General features: G+C 43.9%; 1 protein-coding gene across 1 annotated transcript in view; it reads right to left on the reverse strand.

Moving 5' to 3' along the window:
* Positions 1-15,351, reverse strand: part of LOC142214623 (Fc receptor-like protein 5) — a 384,847-nt gene that overhangs the window by 6,092 nt on the left and 363,404 nt on the right. Inside the window, exons 11-12 of the mRNA XM_075283561.1 lie at positions 6,838-7,119; positions 6,014-6,295 (exon numbers count right to left, since the gene is read on the reverse strand). Coding sequence (XP_075139662.1) covers positions 6,014-6,295; positions 6,838-7,119 — 564 coding nt within the window. The remainder of the gene's footprint in view (positions 1-6,013; positions 6,296-6,837; positions 7,120-15,351) is intronic.

The raw sequence follows: 15,351 nt of genomic DNA on the forward strand, positions 1-15,351 counted from the left end.
GCTTGCCACATTAACTAAACTGCAGGGTACAAACCTTAGTAGGCCCGAGAACCAGGAGCAGGTCTTGCAATGGCTGTCAGAGAACGCTTACAGCACATTGTCCAGCAGCCAGTCAGACTCTGCCTCCTCTCCTCCTATTACCCAAGAGTCTTGTCCTCCTTCCTCCCAAAATTCCCAAGCTTCACAGAACAATAACCCCAACTGTCCCTGCTCCCCAGAGCTGTTCTCCGCTCCTTTCATTGTCCCTCAACCTGCCTCTCCACGTCACGATTCCACGAACCTAACAGAGGAGCATCTGTGTCCAGATGCTCAAACACTAGAGTCTCCTCCATCTCCGTTCTATTTGGTGGTGGATGACCAGCAACCCACCCTCATCGACGATGATGTGACGCAGTTGCCGTCAGGGCATCCAGTTGACCGGCGCATTGTGCGGGAGGAGGAGATGAGACAGGAGTTGGAAGAGGAAGTGGTGGATGATGAGGACACTGACCCGACCTGGACACCCCCTGTCCAGGTCGGGTCAGTGTCCTCAAGCGGGGAAAGTAGTGTCAAGCGGGGAAAGTAGTGTGGATGTTGAGGCAGGTGCAGCACCAAAAAGGGTAGCTAGAGGCAGAGGTCAGCAGCTTAGGCGAAGCCAGGCCACACCCGGAATCTCCCAAGATGTTCCAGTTCGTACCCAGCCCCGAAAAACTCCCACCTCGAGGGCACGTTTCTCGAAGGTGTGGAGTTTTTTCAAGGAATGTGCCGAGGACAGATATAGTGTTGTCTGCACAATTTGCCTCTCGAAATTGATTAGGGGCTCTGAGAAGAGCAACCTGTCCACCACTTCAATGCGCCGTCATTTGGAATCCAAGCACTGGAATCAGTGGCAGGCAGCAATGGCAGGACAAAGGCCGCCTGCCGTTCACGCCACTGCCACTGCCTCTGCCACTGCCTCTGCCTCTGCCACTGCCACTGCTGACTGTGCTGGCGATGCACTCCAGAGGACGAGCCAGGACACCACTTCATCTGCCTCCGCCACTTTGTTGACTTCTTCCTCATCCTCCCCTGTTCCTGTCTTATCTCCTTCTCCTGCACCATCAAAGGCACCGTCAGGCGCTTCTTTACAACAACCCACCATCTCTCAGACATTGGAGCGGCGGCAGAAATACACTGCTAACCACCCACACGTGCAAGCCTTGAACGCCAACATCGCTAAACTGCTGGCCCAGGAGATGTTGGCGTTCCGGCTTGTTGAAACTCCCGCCTTCCTGGACCTGATGGCAACTGCGGCACCTCGCTATGCCGTCCCTAGCCGTCACTACTTCTCCCGGTGTGCCGTCTCCGCCTTGCACCAGCACGTGTCACTCAACATCAGGCGGGCCCTTAGTTCCGCGCTTTGCACAAAGGTCCACTTGACCACCGATGCGTGGACAAGTGCATGCGGACAGGGACGCTACATTTCACTGACGGCACACTGGGTGAATGTAGTTGAGGCTGGGACTGCTTCCCAAACTGGCCTGGTGTACCTCGTCTCCCCGCCTAACATTCCTGGCAGGGACACGAGAAGAACACCCCCCTCCTCCTCCTCCTCTACCGCCTCCTCCTCCGCCACCGCCTCCTGGTCCGCTGTTAGATTGACCCCAGCTACAAGTTGGAAACGTTGCAGCACTGGCGTTGGTAGACGTCAGCAGGCTGTGCTGAAGCTGATCAGCTTGGGGGACAGACAGCACACTGCCTCCGAGGTGAGGGATGCCCTCCTCGATGAGACGGCAATATGGTTTGAGCCGCTGCACCTGGGCCCAGGCATGGTCGTTTGTGATAACGGCCGGAACCTGGTAGCAGCTCTGGAGCTTGCCGGACTCCAACATGTTCCATGCTTGGCCCACGTCTTCAACCTAGTGGTGCAACGTTTCCTAAAGAGCTACCCCAATGTTCCAGAGCTACTGGTGAAAGTGCGGCGCATGTGCGCCCACTTTCGCAAGTCGACAGTAGCCGCTGCTAGCTTAAAATCTCTCCAGCAACGCCTGCATGTGCCACAACACCGGCTTTTGTGCGACGTCCCCACACGCTGGAACTCAACGTTTCAGATGTTGAATAGAGTGGTTGAGCAGCAGAGACCTTTGATGGAATACCAGCTACAAAACCCTAGGGTGCCACAAAGTCAGCTGCCTCAGTTTCACATCCATGAGTGGCCATGGATGAGAGACCTTTGTGACATCCTACGGGTCTTTGAGGAGTCCACAAGGAGGGTGAGCTCTGAGGATGCGATGGTGAGCCTTACAATCCCGCTCTTGTGTGTTCTGAGAGAATCCCTGATTGACATCAGGGATAACTCAGATCAAACAGAGGAGTTAGGGATAGCATCCGATCCGTCACAGCTGGAGAGTAGGTCCACACATCTGTCCGCTTCACTGCGTTTAATGGAGGAGGAGGAGGAGGAGGAGGAGGAGGAAGAAGAGTTGTCCGATGATGTGATGGTGATACAGGAGGCTTCCGGGCAACTTTGAATCGTCCCATTGTTGCAGCGCGGATGGGTAGACATGGAGGATGAGGAGGAAATGGAGATTGAACTTTCCGGTGGGGCCAGAGGAGTCATGCCAACTAACACTGTGGCAGACATGGCTGAGTTCATGTTGGGGTGCTTTACAACCGACAAGCGTATTGTCAAAATCATGGAGGACAACCAGTACTGGATCTTTGCTATCCTTGACCCCCGGTATAAAAACAACATCTCGTCTTTTATTCCGGTAGAGGGGAGGGCCAATCGCATCAATGCTTGCCACAGGCAATTGGTGCAGAATATGATGGAGATGTTTCCAGCATGTGACGTTGGCGGCAGGGAGGGCAGTTCCTCCAGTAGGCAACCAAGTTCTCACCGGTCCACACAAACGAGGGGCACACTGTCTAAGGTCTGGGACACCTTGATGGCACCCCCTCGCCAAAGTGTCGCCACGGAGGGTCCTAGTGTCACCAGGCGTGAGAAGTATAGGCGCATGTTGCGGGAATACCTTTCCGACCACAGCCCTGTCCTCTCCGACCCCTCTGCGCCCTACACGTATTGGGTGTCGAAGTTGGACCTGTGGCTTGAACTTGCCCTATATGCCTTGGAGGTGCTGTCCTGTCCTGCCGCCAGCGTCCTATCTGAGAGGGTGTTCAGTGCAGCCGGTGGCATCATCACTGACAAGCGCACCCGTCTGTCAGCTGAGAGTGCCGACCGGCTCACTTTGATAAAAATGAACCACCACTGGATAGAGCCTTCATTTTTGTGCCCACCTGTGTAAAGCACCCCAACATGAAACTCCATGTCTGTGCTCAACCTCTCCAATTCCTCCGCATCCTCATACTCATCCACCATAAGTGTTGCACAATTCTGCTAATACTAGGCTCCCTCCACCCTGATTTCCCCCAACTCTGCTGGTTAGAGGCTCCCTCCACCCTGATTTCCACCAACTCTGCTGGTTAGAGGCTCCCTCCACCCTGCTTTCCCACAACTCTGCTGGTTAGAGGCTCCCTCCACCCTGCTTTCCCACAACTCTGCTGGTTAGAGGCTCCCTCCACCCTGCTTTCCCACAACTCTGCTGGTTAGAGGCTCCCTCCACCATGAATTGGTCCAAACTGGGGTTTTTAGAGGCTCCCTCCACCATGAATTGGTCCAAACTGGGCTGTTTAGAGGCTCCCTCCACCATGAATTGGTCCAAACTGGGGTTTTTAGAGGCTCCCTCCACCATGAATTGGTCCAAACTGGGCTGGTTAGAGGCTCCCTCCACCATGAATTTGCCCAAACTGGGCTGTTTAGAGGCTCCCTCCACCATGAATTGGTCCAAACTGGGCTGTTTAGAGGCTCCCTCCACCATGAATTGGTCCAAACTGGGGTTTTTAGAGGCTCCCTCCACCATGAATTGGTCCAAACTGGGCTGTTTAGAGGCTCCCTCCACCATGAATTGGTCCAAACTGGGCTGGTTAGAGGCTCCCTCCACCATGAATTTGCCCAAACTGGGCTGTTTAGAGGCTCCCTCCACCATGAATTGGTCCAAACTGGGGTTTTTAGAGGCTCCCTCCACCATGAATTGGTCCAAACTGGGGTTTTTAGAGGCTCCCTCCACCATGAATTTGCCCAAACTGGGCTGTTTAGAGGCTCCCTCCATCATGGATTGGTCCAAACTGGGGTTTTTAGAGGCTCCCTCCACCATGAATTGGTCCAAACTGGGGTTTTTAGAGGCTCCCTCCACCATGAATTGGTCCAAACTGGGGTTTTTAGAGGCTCCCTCCACAATGAATTTGCCCAAACTGGGCTGTTTAGAGGCTCCCTCCACCATGAATTTGCCCAAACTGGGCTGTTTAGAGGCTCCCTCCATCATGAATTGGTCCAAACTGGGGTGGTTAGAGGCTCCCTCCACCATGAATTGGTCCAAACTGGGGTGTTTAGAGGCTCCCTCCACCATGAATTTGCCCAAACTCTGCTGGTTAGAGGCTCAATCCACCCTGATTTTCAAAACAAATGTTGGTGCCAACCTCAACTTACTACAAGGGCCAAATTCACTGCTGGTGACAAGCTCTCCTCACTGCAAGTGCCAAATACACATGTTTCAAGGTGTTTTCCTACTGTCAGAGAGGTGGTATTGAGTGTGTAAAGTGTGTAGTTGTTAGGCTGTGATGTTGGGGTAATAGAGGGTCTTTGGTGTGTTAGATGCCCCCAGACATGCTTCCCCTGCTGTCCCAGTGTCATTCCAGAGGTGTTGGCATCATTTCCTGGGGTGTCATAGTGGACTTGGTGACCCTCCAGACACGGATTTGGGTTTCCCCCTTAACGAGTATCTGTTCCCCATAGACTATAATGGGGTTCGAAACCCGTTCGAACACACGAACATTGAGCGGCTGTTCGAATCGAATTTCGAACCTCGAACATTTTAGTGTTCGCTCATCTCTAATTATTATATTAAGTTCATGGTGCTGGACATTATTATATTAATTTCATGGTGCTGTATATTATATTAATCCCATGGTGCTGTACATTATTATATTCATTCCATGGTGCTGTACATTATTATATTCATTCCATCGTGTTCTGTACATTATTATATTCATTCCATCGTGTTCTGTACATTATTATATTCATTCCATGGTGCTGTACATTATTATATTAATTACATTGTGTTCTGTACATTATATTAATTACATCGTGTTCTGTACATTATTATATTCATTCCATTGTGTTCTGTACATTATTATATTCATTCCATCGTGTTCTGTACATTATTATATTCATTCCAAGGAGTTATACAGTATTACTAGAATAATTCCATTTACATTATTATATTAATTCCATGGTGCTGTGCATTTGAGGGTTTACACAAAAGAGTTACAATACTAAGGCTATATGCACATGACCGAGCTGCAAAACGCCAGTGGTAAAAATCAGTTTTTGGCTGAGGAACCGCATTGCAGAAACACATCTTTTTTATTTTTTTGTTGCAGATTTTGCTGCGGTTTTATGAGCCAAAGCTAAGAATGTCTACAAAAGAAATGGGAAATATATACGAAGTTCTTATTCTTCTACCTTCTGCTTAATCCACTCCTTGCTTTGGCTTTAAAAAAAACACAGCAGAATCTGAAACATTCCAGGGCCTCAGCCTTTCACTGGTTTCCCATACATTTGGGTGAATAAAGGGATTCATGAAAACGGCCAAAAATAGGACATGATCTATATTTTGACAGTCTGTGACAATTGACTCACTGACATTAAATTTAATGCTGCTGTGTGACGTCCATTAAAAAAAAAAAAAAAAAAAAAATGGACGTCGCGCAGCCATTAATCACTGTCATGTGAATCTAGATTAACAGTGACCAACTGGGATAGAGGGTCCTGTCCACGAGGGTTTATAATCTATGAGAGAAAGGAAACAGAGACAGTAGGTAACGGTCCAATCTGTTCAGATGGGGGTGTGCTACCAGTAAATTGGGAGCTCATCGGTGGCTCCAGATTGAATAATGTGTACTTTGAAACATTTATTTTACCATTTGGATTACCTACCTTGTACCCATATGTTGTGCCCATCACTGATCTTCATTGTAGCGTTGGTTGAGGTTCTTACATGACATGTATAATTCCCAGAATCCTCCAGCTGAGCAGACTGAACCTCATATTTATTAGATGGAGAAGAATCCTGAACCTTCCGTCCATCTCTATAGAAAGCAAACTCCAGTCTTGTGGCCGGTCTGTATGGACTAAGAGTCGTGTCACATGTCAGGGTCATGGGATCTCCTTCAGTCACTACATTGTTGGTCACAGTAATGATGGGATGTGAGAAGATCTCTAATAATGGAAGGTATAGATGGGAGAAAGTATTATTTATAGTGATTTACACCAAAAGTACATTCATTCATGTTCCAGATACAGTAAGAAGTTCTCCCATGTAGAAGACATGACCATTGTCTATACTCACCTCCTATCTGGATTATTGTCTCTGCACTTCTCTTCCTTACTCTGCCATCTGTAGTTTCCACCTCACATGAATATTTCCCAGAATCCTCCAGCTGAACAGACTGAACCTCATATTTATTAGATGGAGAAGAATCCTAAACCTTCCGTTCATCTATATAGAAAGCAAACTGCACTTCTGTAGGCTTTATGTATTGAATAAGAGCTATTTTACATGTCAGGGTCATGGGATCTTCTTGAAGCATCACATTGTTGGTCAGAGTAATGATTGGATGTGAGAAGATCTCTAATAATGGAAGGTATAGATGGGAGAAAGTATTATTTATAGTGATTTACACCAAAAGTACATCCATTCATGTTCCAGATAAAGTAAAAAGTTCTCCCATGTAGAAGACATGACCATTGTCTATACTCACCTCCTATCTGGATTATTGTCTCTGCACTTCTCTTCCTTACTCTCCCATCTTTAGTTTCCACCTCACATGAATATTTCCCAGAATCCTCCAGCTGAGCAGACTGAACCTCGTATGTATTAGATGGAGAAAAATCCCGAATCTTCATTCCACCTCTGTAGAACGCGAACTCCAGTCTTGTGGTCCATCTGTTTGGACTAAGAGTCGTGTCACATGTCAGGGTCATGGGATCTCCTTCAGTCACTACATTGTTGGTCACAGTAATGATTGGATGTGAGAAGATCTCTAATAATGGAAGGTATAGATGGGAGAAAGTATTATTTATAGTGATTTACACCAAAAGTACATTAATTCATGTTCCAGATAAAGTAAGAAGTTCTCCATGTAGAAGACATGACCATTGTCTATACTCACCTCCTATCTGGATTATTGTCTCTGCACTTCTCTTCCTTACTCTGCCATCTGTAGTTTCCACCTCACATGAATATTTCCCAGAATCCTCCAGCTGAGCAGACTGAACCTCATATGTATTAGATTTAGAAAAATCTTGAACCTTCCGTCCATCTATATAGAAAGCAAACTGGAGAACTGTGGACTTTCTGTATGTATTAAGAGTCATAGCACATGTCAGGGTCATGAGATGTCCTTCAATCAGTTCATTTCTCGGCACAGTAATATTTGGATGTGTGAAAAGCTCTAGTAAAGAAAGGTAAAGAAAAATTGGGAAAATGTATTACTTTTAGTAATTTACACCAAAACTAAATTCATTCATTCCCTTCATACATTAGCCAATTTTTGTTTTTGCATTTCCATTTTATCCCTTCCACCATAAGCCATATTTTTTTCATTTTCAGTTCACAGAGTCAAATGATGGCTTATTGTTTGTAAAGGAAATTGTACTTTGTGATGACGCCATCCAATATCTTGTGCAATGTACTGGGAAGCTGGAAACAATTTAGAATGAGATGAAATTGGTAAAAATAAAGAAATAATAATAATAATAATAATAATAATAATAATAATAATAATTTATTATACAATTTGTAATGGGTTTAATTTTTATGGAATTCATAATGTGGCAAAAAGGACATATTACCTGTATTCTGTGGGTCAGTACTAGCATGGCAATACCAAATTTATATAATATTTGTAACGCTTCGATATCCTTTAAAAAAAATTTAATACTTTGAAAAATAGAAAAAAAATCCTCATCTGACACCTGTAACTTTTTTATATTTATGTGTATGGAGCTGGGTGAGGCGGCTTCCTATGTGAGACAAAATGTAGTTTGTATTGTCACCACTTTGGGGAAGGTCTGATGGTTTGATAACTTTTTATTCCTTTTTTTTATAGGAGGCAAAAAGTTGAAAAAACAGCCATTTGACCATTTTGATTCATTTCCCCGTTCCACCGTTCACTGTATTGGATAATATTTTTTATATTTTAATAGGTTGGACATTTTTGAGTGTCAGAGACCTGAAGTGTTTGTTCATTTTTATTTATTTATTTGTATATGTGTTCTAGGGAAAGGATGGGGGAGGATTTGAACTTTATTACTATATTTTTTATGTTACTTTTTATACATTTGACTGCAACATTTAAAGTGTTAACAGCTGAGATTGGTTTTGGCACTGAACGTAGCTGTATTATACAGCCAGCATCCGTCGTGTATGGAGAGAGCTTTGCTCCTATGCTCTCTCCATACACCCAATCACATACTTGTTTGTGATTTTGCATGAAGGGGTTAAAGGGATCCTATCACTAAAATGACATTTCTTCTCGATAACATGTAGGAATAGCCTTAAGAAAGGCTATTCTTCTCCTACTTTTAGATGTCTTCTCCATGCTGCCGTTCAGTAGAAATCACTAGGGGCGGTCCTCAGCATTAAAACACTGTCCTCTCCAGCGACGCCTCTATCTTCTTCTGGAATGGCCTCTCCCCACGCATTCTTCAGGTGATGGGGGTCAAACTTCTAAGCACGCACAGTCGGCTCTGCCATCGGGCCTCGGGCAGAGCTTACTGCACATGTGCGGCCATTTTCTTGTGGCCGTTTACCCCACCTTACTGTGTAAGCGGCCACGAGAAAATGGCCACTTACACCAGGTGGGCATGCGCAGTCAGCTCTGCCCGAGATCTGATGGCAGAGCCAATTGTGCATGCCTAAAAGTTTGAAGCCAGCACTGGAAGAAGACGCAGGGAGAGGGCATTCCCGAATAAGATGGAGAGGCGTCGCTGGAGAGTTCTCTTGCAGCATCGGGGACACTCCCAGTGCTGCGAGAGAACTCATTTGCATACCGAAGAAAACACGGATTTCTAACAAACGGCGGCGCGGAGAAGACATCTAAAGGTTGGAGAAAAATAGCCTTTTTAAGGCTATTTCTATGTAAATTTTGTTTTAATTATAGGATCACTTTAAGTAAAGTGAGAAGTTCTCCCATGTAGAAGACATGACCATTGTCTATACTCACCTCCTATCTGGATTATTGTCTCTGCACTTCTCTTCCTTACTCTGCCATCTGTAGTTTCCACCTCACATGAATATTTCCCAGAATCCTCCAGCTGGACATTGTAGACTTCATAGGTATCACTGACACCAAATCCCTGAACAATCCCTCCTTCTCTGTAGAAAGCAATCCGCAGTTGTGTATTGTGTCTGGGAGGAGGAGGGAGACTTGTCTGACATGTCAGGGCCATCTTATCTGTAGTAATAACTGGTTGTGGGGTCACTGATATTGTCGGAGTCGTGAACAGATCTAGAAAAGGAGCAAAGTGATAACAATATATTACTGGGGAGATTGAAGACTTCCTAATTAATTATTATACCAAAACATTAGTAATTCCTCGATAACACTTGCGCATGCTGTCTGTCCATCGGGAATCTGCCAAAATTGCAGAAATTGGAAACGGTTTGCAAACGGTCCATTTAAAAATCCATTCAATGGATTTTTAAAGCAATGCCCAAGTGTCCGTTTGCAACCTCTCCACTGTGAACCACTTTTTTTGGATGGACACAAAGTCCTTCATGTTTAACTTTGTGTTCGTTTAAAACAAAATAGGAAATTTGGTCAAAACTTTGAACATTGTGCAAATGTCAAAGTATGTAATTATCAGCTTTTCATGCATATAGTCATACCAACCAAGTTAGTTTCTAAATATAATTTACTATACCTTTGCTTTATTTTAGAATCAAATAGTGAAACTTTATTTTTTATTTATTTTTTTTACTTTTTTGAAATTCTCATTTTATTGGTTTTTTATCAAAATTTTTTTTTTTTGTTTTACAACAACAGTAAAAAAGAGAAACAAGATGATGAACAATAACATTTCCAGTTTACATGCAAGTACAGAAAAAAGGAAAACACCAGTCATGTGAGCCTCCTGGTTTGGAGGACAGTTAGGTACAATGTCGGAAACATGCAGTGTGTAACAGATTTACTCTTCAATAAGCATAAACATTAGAGATGAGCGAGTAGGTGTTCGATTGAATACTACGGTATTCGAAATACTCGTACTCGATCGAACACTACTAGCTGTTCGAAGTTTAAGGTTCGATGCAGAACCAGCGTTGATTGGCAGAATGCTATACATTGCCAATCAACACTGGTTCTTCTCTTACCTTTAGAAGTCTTCTCCGTGCAGCGTCCCCGCGGCGTCTTCCAGCTGGAATTCACTCTTCCTAGGCATCTGGCCTGGGCAGAGCCGACTGCGCATGTGCGGGCATGCCAGCGCATGCGCAGTCGGCTCTGCCTAGGCCGGAACAGGACGTCAGCCGGAAGAGGACGCGGGGACACTGTGCGGGGAGAAGACTTTGCGGAGAATGAAGCCCGACCGTCACTCGTGGACTAAGTAAGTATAATTTAATCGAATGTTGCCTACCCCTGAAACGAGCATTTCCCCCCATAGACTATAATGGGGTTCAAAACCCGTTCGAACACTCGAACAGTGTGCGGCTGTTCGAATAGGATTTCGAACCTCGAACATTTTAGTGTTCGCTCATCTCTAATAAACATTTAGAAACATTTCTGAGATTTCTGAAATTTAATGGACAAAATAGGAAAGGGGACAGGATGGTGGCGGAAGAGGTTGAAGAAAAAGTAGGGGTCGGAAGGGGGGGGGACAGAAAAATGGGGAAATTCGAACTCAAAGAAAGACATAAGTCTTTCAGGACATAGTTAGGGTCTGAGGCAACGGCTATCTGAATTAAGAAACTTTTCGTGTTGGCCTTTAGCCCAGCTTGCAAGCTCCTCTAATCTGGCAATCAATGAGACTTTTTCAATCCAGTGTTCAATCTTGGGAGGAGTTTGTTGCAGCCAATAGATGGGGATTAGTGACTTAGCTATCTCCAGCAGTTGCGTGATAAGGTTGTGTTTGCTCGGTTTGTAATCAAGTCAGGATACAGACAGGACTATCTCAGGGTTAAGAGTTATTCTGGAATGAATGATAAGCCTAATTTTTTGTTGGATTAAGTTCCAAAACGATTTGATTTTCAGGCAGCTCCACTAGATGTGAATTGTGGTACCCTTCTCATTGCCACATCTCCAACATAGATCTGAATTTGAAAGTTTTCTAGTGTGTAGCCATGCGGGGGATCTATGCCATCTAGTCAGCGTTTTATAATGCATCTCCATCTGTTTGACGCAGGAAGAGAAACCATGTGAGCAGTTTAATATGTCTTTAACGTCAGAGGTGGAGAGTTGGATATTTAAGTCTTTTTCCCAGGAAGCTAAGAATACAGGTTTATAGTCAGGAAGGGTCCATGTCAGGATTTTTTTGCAAGACGAAAGTTTCCTCATGGATGGTACATTAGCAAGTAACAGTCTTTCGAATGTGGTGGGATCTCTTGGCAAGTTTGCAATATTTGGAATAGAAAAAAGGCGCCAGTGGAAATATTCATAGTGGGTTTGAGTTAGCCGAGTATCTGGGACTAACAATGACAGTTTAGCGGATGATAGCGGTTTACCCCCTGGACATACAGTCCTATGAAAAAGTTTGGGCACCCCTATTAATCTTAATCATTTTTTGTTCTAAATATTTTGGTGTTTGCAGCAGCCATTTCAGTTTGATATATCTAATAACTGATGGACACAGTAATATTTCAGGATTGAAATGAGGTTTATTGTACTAACAGAAAATGTGCAATATGCATTAAACCAAAATTTGACCGGTGCAAAAGTATGGGCACCCTTATCATTTTATTGATTTGAATTCCCCTAACTACTTTTTACTGACTTACTGAAGCACAAAATTGGTTTTGTAACCTCAGTGAGCTTTGAACTTCATAGCCAGATGTATCCAATCATAAGAAAAGGTATTTAAGGTGGCCAATTGCAAGTTGATCTCCTATTTGAATCTCCTCTGAAGAGTGGCATCATGGGCTACTCAAAACAACTCTCAAATGATCTGAAAACGTAGGATGCATCTTTTAGCTAAGATGCAGGGAGCTACATCCGGAAACAAGGTTACTTCATCATCTCCAATCTGTATTTTGGGCATGGCTCTGGCTACGTCTAAAATGGCAGTTGTGTTTTGAAATGAAAGCAGTCCACACACTATATCACGAGGTGGTTCTCATTGTTGTGGCTTTGGCTTTAGAGCCCGGTGGATGTGTTCTATAATCACTGAATCTGCATTCTCGGGACCCAGGATGTTCTGGAACAGTTGCGCCACCATTTTAAATAAGTCCTCGGGGGGGCTGGACTCAGGCAGGCCCTTTATTCTAATGTTACGTCTCCTATTTCTATTTTCTTGGTCTTTGACCAAGGTAAGAGGTTTGTCAATATAATCTTTTTGCAGGTGCAGCGCTGCAGCCACGGAAGAAGAGTGGGTTTTTAGAGCTACGTAGCCCGTCTATAGCTGTTGTACTCTCTGGCCTACAACATGGACACCGTCCTTGATATCAGCTAGCTCCGTAAGTACCGGGGTGAGGGCTTTATGCAGCGCCTTTTGGAGAAAGGATCGAGAGATAGATGAAAAATCAATGTCTACCTGTTCTCCGTTTGCTGCGCTTTCTAGGTTGGAGTCATCTGTTTTGAGTCCTTCCTCGAGGCAAGCGCCATCTTGGATTGTCGGGCTGGAGAGTTGAACGACTTTCTCCGAAGGAATTTTTTTAAGTCCCCTTGTTGTTTAGCTTGCTTCGGGGTCCCGGGGGGTGTCTAGCCCCTTTTCCTTGCCTGTTCTCACCATTTTCGCAGTATAAATAGTTGATTAGGAGCGGGTTTTCGGCTGTCTAAGACGGAGCTCTGAAGTCAGGCGTCCATCTGTGTGCGCAGTCAGACTCCACCCCCTATTGAAACTTTATTTAAAGGTAATGTAATTCTGAAACTTTATTTTTCAAGTAAGGCTTACAATTCAAAAAGCAATTTTTCAAGAAAATTTCCAAAATCCATTTTTCAAGGGACCATTTCCGTTGTGAAAGGGCTTTGAAAGACCTGTGTATTAGAGACCCCCTACAAACACCTAATGTTCAAAACTTCATCCTTTAAATTATAATTCAAGACAACATTTAGGAATTTTGTTAACCCTTAAAGTATTTCACAGGAATTAAAACAATATTGAGGTGAAATTTATACATTTCAATTTCTTTGACTAAAACCTTAATGTAGCCCGAGAATTTATGTTATGCTATTTTTCCCAAGCACTGTAATATTCTACCTTTGGATTTCAACTGAAAATTGGGCACACAACAGGACACAGAAGACAAGGAGTGCCATTGGGTTTTTGTAGGGCAGATTTTACTGGAATCATTTTCAGATGCCAAGCATTTGCTGAGCCCCCGAGGTGCCAGAAATGACCCGAAATTACCACATCTTGGCAACTAGACCCCTTCTAGAATATATCAAGAGACATAGTGAATATTTTAAACTTACAGGTGTTTCACAGAATTTGGCCATGAAAATGGAAAATTATATATTTTTTCCCAATAAATGTTTTTTTTCCCAATTTTTTTTCATTTTCACAAGGAGTTAAAGGAGAAACAATTTCTCATGACTACATAAATGCTCCATATGTGGATGTAAACTGCTGAGTGGGCACTCAGTATGGCACAGAATGGAAGTGGCACTATTCAGCTTTTGGAGGGTAGGTATTGCTGGGATCAGTTTCAGGCACATGCTTCATTTACTGAAGTACTAGTACATTGAATACTCTTTAAAAAATAAAAAAAAATACCACATTTTGGAAACTAAACCCCTCAAAGAATTTATCCAGAGGTATAATGTGTATGTTGACCTCACAGGTGTTTATAAATTCTATTACCTTTGGTACATAAGGGTCGGTTCACATCTGCATTGGTATTCCATTCAGGGAGTCCGCATGAGAACCCCCAAACGGAATACCGAACGCAACTGCAAGTGGTGTGCAGTGAAAGCGAACAGACCCCATAGATTATAATGGGGTCTGTGTGCTTGCCGCCTGATCTCCGCAGGGATGATGCGGACAGGAAAGTAGTTCACAATCTACTTTCCTGACCACATGAATCGTGCGGGCAGTGTGTGGCAAGCACATGGACCCCATTATAATCTATGGAGTTTGTGTGCTTTTACTACACACCGCTTGCAGTTGCGTTCGGTATTCCGTTCATGGGGTCCTCATGTGAATTCCCCGAACAGAATACCAAATGCAGATGTGAACAAAGGGTAACAATGAAAAGTTAAAGTGGTTGCCAGGCTTAAAATTTTTTAATTATGCTGGGGACAGTGAAAAAAAAAATACTCACCTGTCCCCAGTTCTCCAATGTCCTCCCAGCATAGTCCAGTCCTGCTTCTTGGCTGTATTCTTGCATTGGAATTCACTGGATATGATGTCCTGGATTCCTTCTGATGAAGCTGCTGATTAGACTCAGCTGCCTTAGGAAGGGACATCACAAATAGGGTGTTAATTGGCCTCAGGGGTCACGTGCTTCGGGGACTTCTTCAGGAAGTAAACAACAGAGCTGGGACGCACTGGAGCTTCAAGCACAGGTATGTTTTTTGGTATTTTTTTCACCTCCCCAACCTATTTTTTTAAAAATCCAATTTTAGCCAGGACAACCCCTTTAATTTTTTTTTTTTTTTTTTTTTTTTTTAACAATAAAATGTCAATTTGGCTTAAAGTTTTTTTTTATTTCCACAAGGGGTTAAAGGACTAAAAAAAACATCTAGTTTGTTACACAATTTTTTTCTGAATATTGCAATATCTCACATGTGATCATAATCTGTTGTATGGGTACATGAGACAGCTTGGAGTGGAAAGAGAGCTATTTGGCTTTTGGAGGGAGATATTGCAGGAATAGTTTTTGGGTACCATGTTGCATTTGCAGAGCCCCTAAAGTATTGATACAATGAAACCCCCCCAAAATGACCACATTTTAGAAATTAGAGCACTCAGAGTTTATCGAGGGGTATAGAGAACATAATTTCTTCTTAACCAATGTCAATAAAATATTATCTTGAATCTGAAAAAAACAAAAAGATCCTGTACCCCAGAAAGGTGCTGATTAGTGATAAAACAGATATACTCACCTTCCCACACTTCTCCTG

This window comes from Leptodactylus fuscus, chromosome 7 (assembly GCF_031893055.1).
Source record: "Leptodactylus fuscus isolate aLepFus1 chromosome 7, aLepFus1.hap2, whole genome shotgun sequence".
NCBI classification, from domain to species: domain Eukaryota; kingdom Metazoa; phylum Chordata; class Amphibia; order Anura; family Leptodactylidae; genus Leptodactylus; species Leptodactylus fuscus.